The 17,059-nt window shown below is 45.4% G+C and overlaps 1 protein-coding gene across 4 annotated transcripts in view; it reads left to right on the top strand.

The window, feature by feature from the left end:
- The window catches only part of LOC141098583 (cytochrome P450 2K1-like), a 243,856-nt gene that overhangs the window by 205,747 nt on the left and 21,050 nt on the right, over window positions 1-17,059 (top strand). For all 4 annotated transcript variants that reach the window (XM_073586490.1, XM_073586489.1, XM_073586493.1 and 1 more), the window contains one exon: window positions 4,802-4,943. In XM_073586490.1, coding sequence (XP_073442591.1) covers window positions 4,802-4,943 — 142 coding nt within the window. The remainder of the gene's footprint in view (window positions 1-4,801; window positions 4,944-17,059) is intronic.

Below are 17,059 nucleotides of genomic sequence, written 5' to 3' on the forward strand. Positions count from 1 at the left end.
ATCGCAACCCAGGGTCCACCGTGCAGAGGTGGTATACTGCTGCTAGGTAATGGCGGACGCTATATGGCGGTATAAAGGAAGAACACATGCGGGTTAGCATCACCCGGTGTGCACAGGGCGAACTCTGTTACCTCACAGAGCCGCACTACTGCAGAACATAATTGGCAGAGCCTGTTTAGCTCACAGAACCCAGCCAACCTGTGGACGCCACTATAGACGCTGACTATGGTGGAGTGTCGAGCACATGCACCGTGGTGTGCAGAGCCACCGGTGGACACTGATGCTAGTCTCAGACGCTGCCTCTATCTACACCTAAGCCTGGGCGCTTAACAGGCTAGGCTGCACAACACATTCGTACCAAGGGTAGGAGTTTCTTAATGAGTCATTCACCAGAGACATTCATACATGCATACAACACTCACTCCTCATAGTCTGGTAATGCACTCTATAAGAAGAAGAAAGTTCGTTCGGCACACCGGCATAAATGAAAAAAAAACTTTATTAGGCTAATATGCCATATTAAAATGCAAAAAACACCTGTGTTTTTTGCATTCTAATATGGCATATTAGCCTAATAAAGTTTTTTTTTCATTTATGCCGGTGTGCCGAACGAACTTTCTTCTTCTTGTGGATATCTGCTGGGCTCACCAGCGAATTTGTGCACCCACCTGTGGTTTAATGAACTCAGCCTAAAGTGGTTTTCATTTGGATGCGATGCAAGCTCCCAGTCCTCCCTCTAATGCACTCTATACTAGCGCATGGCCGAGCGGCCATGCCACCCTTTTATAGCAGTGTCCTTCCGAGACCTTCCTGATGTTCCAATCCATGCTGGAGAAGGACATGAGCATGTGATCTCCAATCTCCAATGGGAGATCGTCCCACGGGCATGCTTAGTGGACTGAATGGAGGACTTAGTCCCTGGAGTAGCTCTCTGCTGTCCAGCATGCATTGCTATAGCTGGACCAGAGGTGGTAGCAGCAGCCAAAACCACAGAGCTAGTCTGGGCAGAGCGCCGGGACAGACGAGTCTGCTGAGCAGCCTCCTCTGCGGCAGAAGGGGAATGGGAGACCACCGAAAGCAAGGCTCTGGATTCCCGCTGTGCAGTGACAGGAACACGATGCCTAACACAGGGTTTTTCTCCAGCCTTCCTGACCCAATCAACAGTCCTTGATAGGATAGCGGCTAAATAATAAGTATGAATATTGAGAGCTTCCATGCCACCTTTTCTCCTAGGCAATGAAAGTGTGTGGGAGTTAAGTCTTCATCGATGCTTATTCCATATGTATTTAAAGAAAGAGCAATTGATCTGGGTCAGGAACGTCCTGGGCAGCTCTATAGGTAGCATTTGAAATAGATAAATTAGTTTAGGTAAAAGAATGCTTTTGATTAGGTTTTTTCTGCCCATCCAAGAGAGATATGGGGCCCTCTATTTTTTGGTATGATCTGCAATTAAATTGAGAAGTGGTTTATAATTTAGGCTAAATAGATCATTATAGGATGGACTAATTTTAATGCCAAGATACTTTATATAGTTACCCGGCCAATGAAAGGGAAATTGTGACTTGAAGCCGTTTATAGTGCTAGCAGGTATATTTATTTCCAACGCTTCGGATTTGGATGGGTTTATTTTGGAATTAGACAGGGAGCCATATCTCTCCAGGATCCCCATGAGAGCCGGTATACCTCTGTGGGGACATGTCACAGTAATTAATAAGCCATCAGCGAAGGCCATGGTTTTATAAGATATTCCCTGTATGTTCACACCCTCTATGTCCTTGCACATAATGATAGCCTTGATTAGGGGTTCCATTACCACTATAAATAACAATGGTGAGAGAGGGCAACCCTGTCTTGTACCATTATGGATCATAAAGGACTTGGTGAGGGAATTATTAAGTTTAATTTTAGCAGATGGGTGGGAATACATTGATAGCATGGCCGCTCTTAGTAGAGAGGGAAAATTAAAACTATTGAGGGTTTCCTGTTTGAAGATCCAATCCACTCTGTCAAATGCTTTCTCTCGTCAGTGCCTAGAAGCACCAGAGGTGTCTTATGAAAATTGGAATATTGCATTAAACAAAGGACTCTCCAAGCATTTTCCTTACCCTCTCTACCCCTAATGAAACCGGTCTGATCTGGATAGATCAATTTTGGCAAATAATCCACTATGCGTTTTGCAAGCATGCTAGCATAAATTTTCAGATCCACATTCAGAAGGGAGATGGGTCTGTAGTTACTACAAAGTTCTGGATCTTAGCCCTCCTTGTGTATTAGAGAAATATGGGCTTCCAAGGATTGAGGGGGGGAAGGGACTGCCCCGGAGCACCTCGTTACCCTCTAACCTCACTTTCTAGATTTGTGTATCAGAGAAAGTTTTTAATATGTAGCGGGGAGTCCATCGGGGCAAGGGAGCTTTCCCTGTGGGGCTGTTTGCAAGAGTGGATCGGATCTCATCCCAAGTAAAAGGTTTAGAAAGGGATTTTTGCTGTTCTAATGTAAGTTTGGGTAGATTAAGGCAGGATAAGAAGGACTTTATTTCCGTCCGTTTTCTTATCTTATCTGAGTCAGACTCATCTGGTTGTAAATTATATGGGTTCGAGTTATATTTTAAAAAATTCATGTGAGATTTGGTCAAGGTTAGATTTTCTATTGCCACTTGAGGTTTTCAGGGAGTGAATACCAGTCTTGGCTTGTCTCACTTTAATTAGTGACATCACAAGCCTGGAGGCCTTATCGCTGTGGACACACATACGGATTCTCCAACTGAGGTATGTTTTGCAGACTGCTTATTAAGCAGGTCTTTTAGCTGTAAGCGTTTGACTGTAAGAGCCTCCAAACTTTGACACAACAAAGCTCTTCGTAAAGATCTTGTATTGTCTTTTTGCGCTGTTTGTTGAGATGGGAAGCTATGGAAATCAATTCACACCTAACCACAGCTTTGGTGGTCTCCCACACTGTTGGGAAGTTAACCTCTGAAGTGATATTTCTTTGGTCGCTGGTCTCCCGCTGGCCAGCACGCATCGCTGTGTGTGACAGGTGGGAGACCAGCGATCAGGTGTAAAAAATAATAAAAAAAATAAAAAATATAGTTATTCTCACCTTCCGCCGTCCCGTTCAGCCATCCTGCCTCTCTCCACGCTCCGGTCCCAGTGATCCTTTGCACGAATGACCGCGAGACTTCGCGCTCCCGCGAGACCGTGACATCTCGCGGTCATTCGTGCAAAGGATCACTGGGACCGGAGCGTGGAGAGAGGCAGGATGGCTGAACGGGACGGCGGAAGGTGAGAATAACAATATTTTTTATTTTGATTCTATTTTTTACAGCGATGGTCAACGATGCCGGGCGCTCGGCATCACTGTGCTGATCGCTGGTGAAGCTGTCTGTTTGACAGCTCACCAGCGATCACATAGCGACTTACCAGCGATCCTGACACCTTGATATCGGTGTCGGGATCGCTGGTAAGTCGCTTAGTGTGACGGGGCCTTAAGGTTCCCGCTAAAAGACCTTTTATAAAAATATATCACCCTTCAGTGCCAACCAATGAGTCAGTTAGCAGAAATGGAGTATTCTTATCAAACGCAATTGACACTCCTCTAGAGCTCCTCTGGGAGGAAGTGGCATGGTACCACTGGTTATAATGCGACTTATCAAAGGAGGGAAGCTTCTCGATTTGGAAATGCGTTTCTTGTAAAAGGAGAATATTAAAATGTTCCTTTCTAAACCAATTCAGTGTCTGTGCTCTTGGGATAGGTGAGTATAGGCCATGTGTATTGAAACTTGCTAATTTCAAAACACCTTGGTTAGCCACCATAAAAGATGGAATGGGTGCGCTTACCATTAATCTGTAGCACAACCACGCTGGACCAAGTAGGGAGGGGTGGGGTTGATGTCAAGGAATAATTGGGGCATAGGGACATTAAAACTGCCTTAACAAGGGTGTAACACCAGTCTAGGCCAGTGCAGTAAACATTAACATATACCATATTGATATGAAACAATTAACATTAAAGAGGGGGAAGTAGGTGCGATGGTTCCAGTATCATGGGCCCCGTGTATAAACATTCTATTCCTGTCCCATGAAGCTGTGACCGTGCACCTGCCTATGGGTAGAAAATGCCAAAGTGGATCAGGCAAGTCCCCTGGGAGAGGAAATAACAGCATGCTATTATAGGCAATGCTCTATTCAAAAGTAAGGCCTTTGAAAACTGCCAAAGACAAATGGTTAATGCCGCAATTTGGCATTTCTACCTGAAGAGGTAGATAGATAGATAGAGAGGTAGAGTTAAACCCTCCTCAGGCACCAATGAACCATGCATACCGTATAGCTGTCAAATAAGAACTATACCAGGATGTCACATTGCAAAATGCTAGACATGCTTCAGTCTTATTACATAGCCTTATTCACACCACAGGATAGACAGATAGATAGATCAATCTAGTTAATGGGAGCATATGGATATGTCCAGCACAAATGATAAAATATATTGTAGAAATAGTGGGAAAAGTGTCGCATACAAAAACATATTATCACACAACTGTAACACTAATGCTATAAAACAATGCTAAAAGTGTTATTTTAACTACCAAGTTTATGCTCTTTTAGAAGCTGCTCTGATCTGCTTCTTTGGCAAGAATCCCATGCGCAAACAATATTTACAAACACTCTCCTATTGTTAGCTTCTCTGCTCCCCTCCTCCATGCTCCGTGTTTGTAACTAATGCTTGAGTTTGTATTCTAGCTAGAGCAGCAGTTCAAAGTGGCTTCTCAAAGAACATGTTTTTGATGTATTTTCTACATTAGGAAAAGCCAAATCCTAAATTATACTTCACCAATGAAAACCTAACACACCTGGTTGCGGATCTCTTTGATGCTGGCATGGAGACAACCTCACTCACCCTGAGATGGGGCCTTCTACTAATGATGAAGTATCCAGAAATCCAAAGTAAGAGACCTACCTTATGTGTGGGAATGTATTTTTTTTACTTTATTTTGCTTTCACTAATTAAAATCAGACAGTTATATACGGTACATTATTTCCTCATTATCTTTATATTATTTTCTGTGGACTTTAGGAGACGCACATTGTGATGTTACTACCACATGGTGTGTGTCATGAGATCAGGGGCCTTCACGGCACCAAAAGCCTCAGTGAATAGTTAAGATGCCCAGTGTTGTGCACTAAAGGAAAAAGAGGCTAGACAGAGCATTTCTGAGGACCAGACGAGGCACCCATCATGAAAATTGATGGTATACTACTTTGGCCTACTAACCACAATAGTATAGATTCCCACCAGAAGAAAAAAGAGGTTTTCTAATAGTGAACCTTATCTAAAAGAGCACAAATTCCAAATACAACTCCCAGGGGTCAAAAGTAACTTTTGGTTTAGGTAAAATTACAATCTCTTCTCTACAGAAAAATATGGAAAAAATTTGGACTACAGGTGGGAAATCAAGGTAAGGTAACCTGCAATTTCATGACAACCACGATAATATCAAATGCCAAAGTGGAAATCGACTTCTATATATTTTTAGGAAAGTTCCTTTAATTATCTCTTCATCCTGGATTCAAAAATTTCACCAACAACTATCATGTTTCATTTGGCATAAAAAAAACACCAAGAATAAGTAAAACTATCCTTTTTCAAAAGTAAGGATAAAGGGGGTATAGCCCTCCCCAATTTACAGGCTTGTTATGAAGCAAATATTACCCCACAGAGTGGAAAGTGGCTTATACCCAACATGAAGGACAATTTGGTTGCTTTGGAAGAAGATGTTAATAATCAAAACCCATTAATATCCATAATTATACTACATTTAATGGTTCCCTTTCTTCCTCTACCTTCCCATCCATTATTAATTGCCAAAATGACACAATGGAAAAAAATAATTCTATGAATTAACATCTCAGAAATTGAATCTATCCTCTTTTCCCATGGAAATCTGAGACCATTCCTAGTCTCAATATGCTAATAAACAGATTAGCATCCCATAACAAATTCAAATTAGTTTTTGCTTTGAACAATAATTCCCTTACAAAGCATAAATCTAATGAAATTCAGTTTTTTCTCCTCATGCAGAGTCATTTACAACTGATTGATACGGCTCTATAGTCAGTGGATATTTCAAGTAGAAATCTTTTAAGACGGTTGCTCTTTACCATGTCACCACTCTCAGTGGACTATTTCTTTGCTCTGTACCCCCTTCTTTTATATGTATAAAAAATTCCTTCTCACCCCCCACTGGGGATGGTCTTTCATGTCCTTTCTTATTCTCAGGTCCTCTACCAGAGGCCTGGGAGTTTGAGGGTTCTGCGCAGGATCTTAGCTGTTCCCAGCATTGCGCTTTTCTGGACAGAGAGCTCAGATGTTGCTCCTGGGATCTGTTGTAGCTGTTATGATTAGGTAACCGAGGAGGATAGCTGGGGAATAGGCTAGTCAACCAGGTAACCAGAAAGGTTGGTAACTAAGTGGATTGCAGACCCCTAAACTGACAACACAACTAGAATTAGCCGTGGGACATACCTACGATGCCCTAGACGCTTCGGCAAGAAAGGGGAAAGCTAAACTGCCTCGGAGTAGAAACCGAAAAGAATAGATAGCCCCAAGCATATATTGCTGGTGAGACAAGATGAGACACAAAACACAGGTAGAAAATAGAGTTGGCAAATGATGGGGCCCAAACTGTCTAGATAGAACAGGACAGGAAAGATACTGTCTGCAATCACTCAAAAACACCTGAGAAAAATCCAACACGTCTGATATGCAAAAAAACTGAGGCCACACGACCTCTCCCCCACTAGATCAGAATTCTGGTGTGACCTGGAAGCAAAACAAAAGATACTGATATAGCATGGGATTAGCAATACTGAACACATTGACATGAGCTGTGGCATATGGAACGGGGTCTAGCACAGGTCCCAGCAGGGAACAAGGCTTAACTAACACCAGCAAAGTAAAAATCAGAGAAAGGCAAAAACTGGATCAAATGCAAAAAGAATCCAGCAAACAAAAAACTTATCTGAACGATGCAGGACCAAGCAGGGGGCAGGCAGACTTCCAAATGCACAGGAAGAAACCAAATCACCAGCAACAACTGAGGGAAAGTTGCTCGCATAAATCTTCCCAGTCTGTAACACCTGACCTCCAATCATCCTCTTCAAGTGATTAACTTTTGTCAACCAGACCAGCTCCATTACCCGCAGCAACCACCAGAGGGAGCTCAAACTCACAAGCCAGGTCAAAAGTGTTCACAACAGTACCGAACCCTCACCCAAGCCACCTGGCCGATCAGGATGGGCCCAATGGAAGGCACAAACCAATCTCTTGGCATGAATATCAGAAGCAAATACCTAAGAATTATCCTCCTGACCATAACCTTTCCACTTGACCAAGTACTGGAGTCTCCATCTAGCTAGACGAGAATCCAATACCTTCTCTACCTCATACTCCAGATTACCCTCAACCAATACAGGATCAGGGGGCGCAGCCATGGGAACTACTGGTTCCACAAACCCTTTCAACAAGGATTTATGAAAAACGTTGTGAATCTTAAAAGTTCCTGGAAGAGCCAAACAGAAAGAAACGGGATTAAGGATTTCCAAAATCTTATAAGGTCCAATGAACCTTGGCTTGAATTTTGAAGATGCAACTTTCATAGGAATATTTTTTGAGGACAACCAAACCATGTCACCCACTTTAAATCAGGGACCGATGGTTCTATGCCGGTTAGCAAACCTTTGGGCCTTCTCCTGAGAGTGAGACAACTTATCCACTACTTGATCCCAAATCTGCTGCATTCTCTCTACCACAGAATCCACACCTGGACAGACCAAAGCCTCTACCTGCCCTGAAGAGAACCAAGGATGAAACCCAAAGTTGCAGAAAAAAGGAGACATCAAAGTGACAGAACTAGCCCTATTATTGAGAACAAATTCAGAAAATTCAAAAAAGAAACCCAGTCATCTTGATCACCATACATAAAACATCTCAAATAGGTTTCCAAAGTCTGGTTTGCTCTCTCAGTCTGTCCATTGGTCTGAGGGTGAAACGCAGAGGAGAAAGACAACAGAATTCCCAGTTTAGAACAAAAAGCTCTCCAAAATCTGGAAACAAACTGGACTCCTCTGTCAGATACAATGTTCTCAGGAATACCGTGCAAACGAACCACCTGTTGTAAAAACAAAGGCACCAACTCAGAAGAAGATGGCAACTTCGGGAGTGGAACAAGATGGACCATCTTACAAAATCTATCACAGATCACCCAGATAACCATCATTCTCTGAGAGACATGGAGGTCGGAAATAAAATCCATTGAGATATGGGTCCATGGCCTCCTGGGCACCGACAGGGGCACTAACAAATCACTAGAACGAGAACAGGGTTTGGACCAAGAACAAATCCCACAGGACTGCACAAAATTCCTGACATCACGAGATAAAGCAGTCCACCAAAAAGACCAACTCACCAAATCTCTGGTACCAAAAATACCAGGATGACCAGCTAATGCGGAGCAATGAATTTCAGACATTACTCTTCTCCTCCACAGGTCAGGGACATACAATTTTCCCATAGGGCATCGTTCATGTTTGTCCTCCTGAAATTCCTCCAGGGCAAGTCTCAAATCGGGTGAAATAGCAGAAAGAACCACACCCTCATTTAGAATGGTAGTAGCCTCAGTCACATCAAAAGAAACCGCAAAGAAACTCCTAGAGAGGGCATCTGCCTTAATATTCTTAGTGCCCGCGAAGAAAGGAAACCACAAAATTAAAACGTGTGAAAAACAAGGCCCACCTAGCCTGTCTAGGATTCAATCGCTTGGCTGATTCGAGATCGATCAAGTTCTTGTGGTCGGTGAGTACCACAACTTATTGTCTGGCTCCCTCCAACCAATGTCTCCACTCTTTAAATGCCCACTTCATAGCCAACAATTCCCAATCCCCACATCATAATTAAGTTCAGATAAGGAAAATTTTGAGAAAAGAAGGCACAAGGATTGATGTTAGAGTTTACCGGATCTCTTTGAGACAAAACGGCTCCTGCACCAATCTCAGAAGCATATATCTCCACCTGAAATGGGAGTGAAACATCAGGTTGCCGTAGGACAGAATCAGCAGTGAATCTCCGCTTAAGCTCCTGAAACGCCGAGACTGCCTATGGAGACCAATTCACCACATAAGCGCCTTTTTGGTCAAATCGTCAGTGGTTTAACAATACCAGAAAAATTACTTATGAATTTACGGTAGAAATTAGCAAAACCTAAAAATTTCTCGAGAGCCTTCAAGGATGTGGGCTGAACCCAATCATTAATGGCCTGGACCTTGACCGGGTCCATTTCAATCGTAGACGGGGACAAAATGAATCCCAAAAATGATTTCTTTTGTACGCCAAAGAGACATTTTAACCCTTAACAAACAGAGCATTTTCTCTCAAAATCCGGAATACAGTCAGAACTTGTTTCACATGAGAATCTCAATCTTTGGAAAAAATCAAAATATCATCCAAATAAACGATCAAAAACTTATCCACAGAATCCCAGAAGATATCGTTCATGAAAGATTGGAAGACGGAAGGGGCATTAGTTAGCACAAAAGGCATCACTAGGTACTCAAAATGCCCCTCAGGAGTATTAAACTCCATCTTCAATTCATTACTGTGCTTGATGTGAATAAGATTATTTGCCCCCTTAAAGTCAAGCTTGGTAAACCAACTAGCACCTTTCACTCTGGAGAATAAATCAGAAATCAGGGGTATCGGACACTGATATTTAACAGTGATTTTATTAAGGAGACGATAGTCAATACATGGCCTTAATGAGCCATCTTTCTTGGCCACAAAGAAAAAGCTGGCACCTAAAGCTGTAGAGGATGTTCTGACATGACCCTTCTTCAATGACTCCTTGATGTAAGATTGCATAGCATCATGTTCAGGTACAGATAAGTTGAGAAGCCGATCCTTGGGAAATTTACACCCGGGCACTAACTCGATCGTGCAATCATAACTCCTATGAGGAGGCAAAGACGCGGACTTACTCTTACTAAATACATCAGAGAAATCAGCGAAATAGTGAGGAACATCATGAGACTGGGGAAAGGTGGAGAAAACTGGAGTGTCACAAAGAACACATTGACAACCCCAACTAAAGCACAGACACCGATTTCCAATCCAGAACAGGATTATGGGTCTGCAACCAAGGAAAACCCAGTGCAATAATGTCATGTAAATTATGCAACACTAAAAATTTACAATTCTCTGGGTGGTTCGGGGCTACCTGCATTATCACCTTGGTCCAAAACTAGGGTTTATTCTCCGCCAAAGGGGTAGCATCAATACCCCTTAAAGGAATAAAAGTCTGCAGGGGTACCATGGAAAAACCACAATGTTTGGCAAAGTCAAAATCCATCAGGTTCAGGGCTGCTCCTGAATCAACAAAAGCCTTAGCAGAAAATGAAGATAAGGAGCACATCAAGGAAACCGCCAAAAGGAATTTAGGCTATACACTGAGTGAACACAGCAAATGAGTGAGCAAAACTTATTTCATGCTTAGGGCAGACGGAAATAGTATGAGAGGCGCCCCCACAAAAGAAGCACAACTTATTGCTCCTTCTAAATTCTTGACGTTGCGCCCTAGACAAAACCCTATCACATTGCATGGGTTCAGAAGTTTGTTTGAAAGGCAGCACCGCCTCTCGTGTAGTTTTACGTTCACGTAAACGCCGATCAGTTTGAATGGCTAATGACATAGAGTCGTCAAGACCAGAGGGGACAGGAAATCCCACCATAACATCCTTTACGGTTTCTGCCAGACCTTTCTGAAAGAGAGCTGCTAGGGCATCATCATTCCATTTAGTAAGGACCGCCCACTTTCTGAATTTTTGACAATATAACTCTGCAGAATCCTGACCCTGGTTCAATGCCAATAAGGTTTTGTCAGCTTAATCAATAGCATTAGGTTCATCATTAGTGTTGAGCATTCCGATACCGCAAATATCGGGTATCGGCCAATATCGGAATTCCGATACTGAGTTCCGATACTTTTAGCATATCGAATACCGGAATCGGAAGTTCCCATAATGCTATGAGCCAGTTTGATTTGATTCGGCCAATAACAATCCTCAGAAGTGTTGGCACATCCTGTTAGGCATGTAGGAATGTTAAGTAATGGCATGGCTGTGATTGGCTGCTGAAATGATGTCATGATGCACTATAAAAGCCACCGCCGCCATTTAGGGTTCACTCTGCTGTGAATTCAGTTAGGGACAGGATGCTGTTCAAGACTCTGAGGGACAGTTAAAGATAGCGATTTTCAAAATCATATTGTGCTTTACCCAGGCTACATAATCAACCACTGTAGCTTTCTTTTGCCTTGCAGCAGTGTTCACAGCTATCTGCAAGGTCTGTGTGAGTGCAGGTCACGCTATGTAGTGTGTCCAGTGTATCCTGCAGCCACGTCTGGTTGTAGGCCGCTCAGCGTGCGTCACTGCCTCATACATATTTTTCTTTTATTGCTGCTCATTTTTCATTCTCCTTTTAGTGTGCATCCATCCGTATCCATATACGTTGGTTGCAAATACTATAGGAGTAGACAGCGGAGCCTTTCTGCAGCCTTTCAGTGGTAGTGCCCAGTTATCTGCACTGTTCACGGCTGTCTGAGAGGTCTCTGTGTGTGAGTGCAGCTCACGCTGTAGTGTGTACTGCAGCTACGTCTGGTTGTAGGCCGCTCAGCGTGCGTCACTGCCTCATACATATTTTTATTTTATTGCAGCTCATTTTTCATTAATTCTCCTATTAGTGTGCATCTATCCGTATCCATCTACATTGTTGGTTGCAAACACTATATAGGAGTAGATAGAGGAGCCTTTTTTCTGGCTTGTGCCCTGCAGCCGCAGCCAGATTAGTATTACCCTATTTTTTGGAGCCTCATCTTTTGCATTGTAGGTTACCTTCCTGCATTGTAATAGCTCCAAAAAGTTTGTGATACTATCGCTTTCAAATCTTTGGTCACATCCTTTTTGTTTTTTTGAAAAAACAAAAACAAAATAAAGTTCATCAAACACTCCATTTGACAGTTGTGCAGGCCACATTAGCTCATATTAAAGTGTAGTCCACACACTTTATAAAATTAGTGTTTCTTATACCTGTTAGCAGCTGTTCAGGAATAAGCACACTAAGTCCCCCTTTGTACTTTTCTGCCTATCTTTATAAGTCTACCAAGATGAAGAAGGCAGGGAGTAAGGCACGTGGGTGTGGGCGTGGAGTTGCAGCAGGGAGAGGACGTGGGGATTCTGCAGGGAGAGGACGTGGGGATTCTGTGCCTTCTGCGGGCACCAGTGAGTCAGCATCCCCCAGTTTTACCAGGCAACAGTCCTTTATGCGCATCTTTGCAGGACCTCGCTGTACCCCACTGCTGCAGTACGAACAAATTGAAGCCGTTGTCGGATGGATGGCAGCTAACGCATCAACTTAAATGACTTCCACGTCCTCTCAGGGCCAGAGCACTGAAGAGCAACCATATGTCTCTTCACCACTTGCCAAATTGCCCAGGCAGTCAGAGAGCCCTGTACAGGAGCCATCACAGTCTCTACTTCTGTTCTCTGAATCTGTTGGTTTGGAAAGAGGGGGCCAGCCTAGCAGCATTCAAGAATGTGAAGAAGAGGGAGAATGCAGTGATGCGCAACTGCTTTGTCCCTCTGAATCTGAAGAGGTGGGTGGGCCAGTGCCTATGGTCAGCACACCTCAGTGCGCATCAGATGATGACGAGACTCAGGTGCCACTTTCTGGTGCGTACGGTGCTGGCGAGACTACCCAGGAGAAGTAGATGTTTGAAGAGGGGAGTGTAGATGATGAGGTCCTTGACCCATCATGGAGTGAGGAACAGGAAGGTGGTGGGAGCAGCTCTGAGGAAGAGATTCCCCGAACGGCCAAAACAGGAGGGAGAGGGAGGGGGCAGACTTGGTTGCCTGTAGCCTCCAGTTCGGCACCCGTTAGGAGCATTTCTCTTCCAAAAGCCAAAACGGGCGCTCCCAAGACTTGCAGTGCGTGGTCCTTTTGTGACACAGTTGCAGATGACATTTGCTTTGTCAAATGCAAGCTGTGTCATCAGAAAGTCAAAAGAGGGAAAAGTGTCAGCAACCTCAATACCACAAATATGTGGAAACATGTGCAGACCAAGCACGTGGTGGAGTTACAAAGACACACTGAAGACGTAGGCCAACGTACAGCACCACCTACCACCTCTTCAGCTCGTGTTGTAGCTTATTCCTCCAGCTCACACACAGCTGGTTCGGCTTCCTCACAGGATCGCCATGGAAGAACCTCTGGCACTGTTGTCCAGAGACCTAGTGACATTCCACCCACAGCACCACGTTCCCGTTCATCCTCACACTCCCAGGCCACTCTACAGCCATCGGTAGCACAGGCATGAGATAAAAGGCGGCCATACTCGGCAAACCATCCCCGAGCACAGGCTCTGAATGCTGGCATTGCCATATTACTGGCCCTTGAAATGCTCTCATTCAGGCTGGTGGAGACTGACACCTTCTGGAACTTCATGGCATTGGCAGTCCCACAATACACCGTGCTCAGCCGCTTTTATTTCAGCAGGCAAGCCGTCCCTGCCCTGCAAAAGCATGTGGAGGGAAAAATTAAACATGCGCTACTAAACGCCGTCAGTAGCAAGGTCCACCTGACCACCGATACGTGGACCAGTACCCATGGACAGGGACGATACCTTTCCCTCACAGCCCATTGGGTCAATGTTGTGGAGCCGGGTACAGATCTTGCGAGTGGCGCTGTACGTGTTCCGCCAACTCCAAGGATTGCAGGAATCCAGTCTGTACACATTGACTCCTCCTCATACTCCAGTTCCTCAGAATCAGCGCAGCAGGAGCCTGTTACGACCGATATGAGCACAGCTGTGGCCAAATGTCAACAGGCCGTACTGAAATTAATTTCTTTGGGGAATCGAAGCAACACAGCGCAGGAGCTCTGGAATGCCATCAAGCAGGAGAGCGACGTGTGGTTTGTGCCAGCGAATCTCCAGCCAGGCTTGGTAGTGTGTGACAATGGTTGAAATCTGGTGACAGCTCTGGGCCTAGGCAACCTCACTCACATCCCATGTATGGCACATGTGCACAACTTGGTCGTGCAGAGCTTTCTGAGGGACTATCCGGGTCTTGATGCACTGCTGCACAAGGTCCGCATAGAGTGCACTCACTTGCGGCGTTCCAGCACGGCAAGATCGCGCATTGCAGCTCTGCAGCGCCGATTACGCCTTCCGGAACATCGCATCATATGTGACCTACCCACCAGGTGAAATTCAGCGTTACATATGTTGGAGAGGTTGTATGAGCAGCAGGCAGCAGTAATGGAGTACCAGCTGCATCAGGCGCAAACAAGTTACCCTGTGCGCCAGGCACACTTCAGCACCACTGAGTGGGCCTCTATGAAGGAGATCTGCCTCGTTTTGCGTTCCTTCGATGATTCCACGTGGATGGCGAGTGCAGATGATGCACTAGTCAGCATGACTGTCCCCCTTATCTGCCTGCTTCAAAAATCACTGCAAGCACTAAGGGAGGAGGTTTTGGAAGAGGTGGAGGATGAGGAGTCACAAATGCCATCTGCTTCTGGACAGTCTGCGCTACGTGGTTCCTCACAAAGGCCTAGGCAGGGGACACTTTGTGAGGAGGATGAGGAAGAGTCAATGGAGGAGGAAGACATCTCTCCAGAGGAGGGAGGTACACAATGCTCTAGTCAGTATGTACAGCGAGGGCGGGGTGATGCAGAGCAGGCAGAGATGACGCCTCAAGCAGGGGACAGCGTTTCTTGGGCAGTTGGGAGTCTGCAGCACATGGTTGATTTAATGCTGCAGTGCCTGATAAACGACCGCCTCATCGCCCACATTCTCAACACGGCTGATTATTGGGTGTACACCGTCCTAGATCCTCGCTACCGGGACAACTCACAAAGCCTCATAACACCGTTGAACCGGGAGCGTAAAATGCGGGAGTACCAAGAGACACTGGTGCATTCCATCATGTTCATCACTAGTAGTGGGAATGTGGACAGAGCAGGAGACATTGCCGGACACACATCAGGGGATCAGCTGACGTTACTGAACCCCAGTAACACAGGAACAAGTGTTGATTGTGCAGATGCCACTTGTGAGCAGCAACTGGCGGGGTTGGAGGCCAGGGGAAATAATAGAGACAGAGTGGAGCCAGAGGCCTAGTTGGAGCACGTTTAAAATCAGTAGTAGTCTACAACAGATATTAAACTTGATGAAATTAGGCCTCAGCCTACACACTGATTTACCCTCGGCTCCAACATCGCCAGTTGTTGCTCGGAAGTGACGTCCGCACAGAGAAAAACACCAGCTCCTGTGTCAGTGGGGTTCAGTAACGCCAGCTGCTCCCATGCTGTGTAGACGACAAAGTCTCCTGCTGCCTCCACATTCAAACTACATCCGATTTTCTTCTTGCTCCAAGTAGGCCTCAGCCTGCTCCATGATTGATCCTTGGCTCCAACATCGCCAGTTGTTGCTCGGAAGTGCCGTCCACACAGAGAAAAACACTAGCTCCTGTGTCAGTGGGGTTCAGTAACATCAGCTGCTCCCCTGCTGTGTGTCCGACAATATCTCCTGCTCCCTTCACATTCAAACTAGATCATATTTTCAACTTGCTCCAAGTAGGCCTCAGCCTGCTGCATGATTGATCCTGGGCTTCAACACAGCCAGTTGTCGCTCCGAAGTGCCGTCTGCACAGAGAAAAACACTAGCTCCTGTGTTTGTGGGTTCAGTAACGTCAGCTGTTCCCCTGCTGTGTGTCCGGCAAAATCTCATGCTCCCTCCAAAATCACACTACATCATATTTTCAACTTGCTCCAAGTAGGCCTCAGCCTGCTGCATGATAGATTCTGGGCTTCAACACAGCCAGTTGTTGCTCAGAAGTGCCGTCCGCACAGAGAAAAACACTAGCTCCTGTGTCAGTGGGGTTCAGTAATGTCAGCTGCTCCCCTGCTGTGTATGCGGCAATATCTCCTCCTCCCTCCACATTCAAACTAGATCATATTTCAACTTGCTCCAAGTAGGCCTCAGCCTGCTGCATGATTGATCCTGGGCTTCAACACAGCCAGTTGTCGCTCGGAAGTGCCGTCTGCACAGAGAAAAACACTAGCTCCTGTGTTAGTGGGGTTCAGTAACGTCAGCTGCTCCCCTGCTGTGTGTCCGGCAATATCTCCTGCTGCCTCCACATTCAAATTACATCACATATAAAACTTGCTGCAATTAGGCCTCAGCCTGCTCCATGATTGATCCTGGGCTTCAACACAGCCAGTTGATGCTCGGAAGTGCCGTCTGCACAGGGAAAAACACATGCTCCAGTGTTAGTGGGGTTCAGTAACGCCTGCTGCTCCCCTGCTGTGTGAACGGCAATATCTCCTGCTGCCTCCACATTCAAACTACATCACATATAAAATTTGCTTCAGTTAGGCCTCAGCCTGCTCCATGATTGATCCTGGGCTTCAACACAGCCAGTTGTTGCTCGGAAGTGCCGTCTGCACAGAGAAAAACACATGCTCCAGTGTTAATGGGGTTCAGTAATGCCAGCTACTCCCCTGCTGTGTGGACGGCAATGTCTACTGCTGCCTCCACATTCACACTACTACTAATTTCAAACTTGCTCCAATTAGGCCTCTGGCTCCACTCTGTCTCTAGTATTTCCCCTGGCCTCCAACCCCACCAGTTGCTGCTCAGAAGTGGCGTCTGCACAATCAACACTTGTTCCTGTGTTACTCGTGTTCAATAACGTCAGCTGAACCCCTGATGTGTGTCCGGCAATGTCTCCTGCTCTGTCCACATTCTACTATTACTCGCTAGTTCCATTTGCTCTTGCAGCTTCTGCTACCCATCCGGTTCTAGCACCGTCAGCTGGTTCTCGGCAGTGCCTTTGGCTTAGGTGCCTCCTTCTCCGTATCTGAGTTCCAGCAACATCTGCTGGTCCTTGTTAGTGCTTTCTAGCACAGGTACCTCCTGCTTAGTAACCGTGTTCCAGCACCATCAGCTGAT

Source organism: Dendrobates tinctorius, unplaced genomic scaffold (genome assembly GCF_039654945.1).
Source record: "Dendrobates tinctorius isolate UK_male_01 unplaced genomic scaffold, ASM3965494v1 ptg000093l, whole genome shotgun sequence".
NCBI classification, from domain to species: domain Eukaryota; kingdom Metazoa; phylum Chordata; class Amphibia; order Anura; family Dendrobatidae; genus Dendrobates; species Dendrobates tinctorius.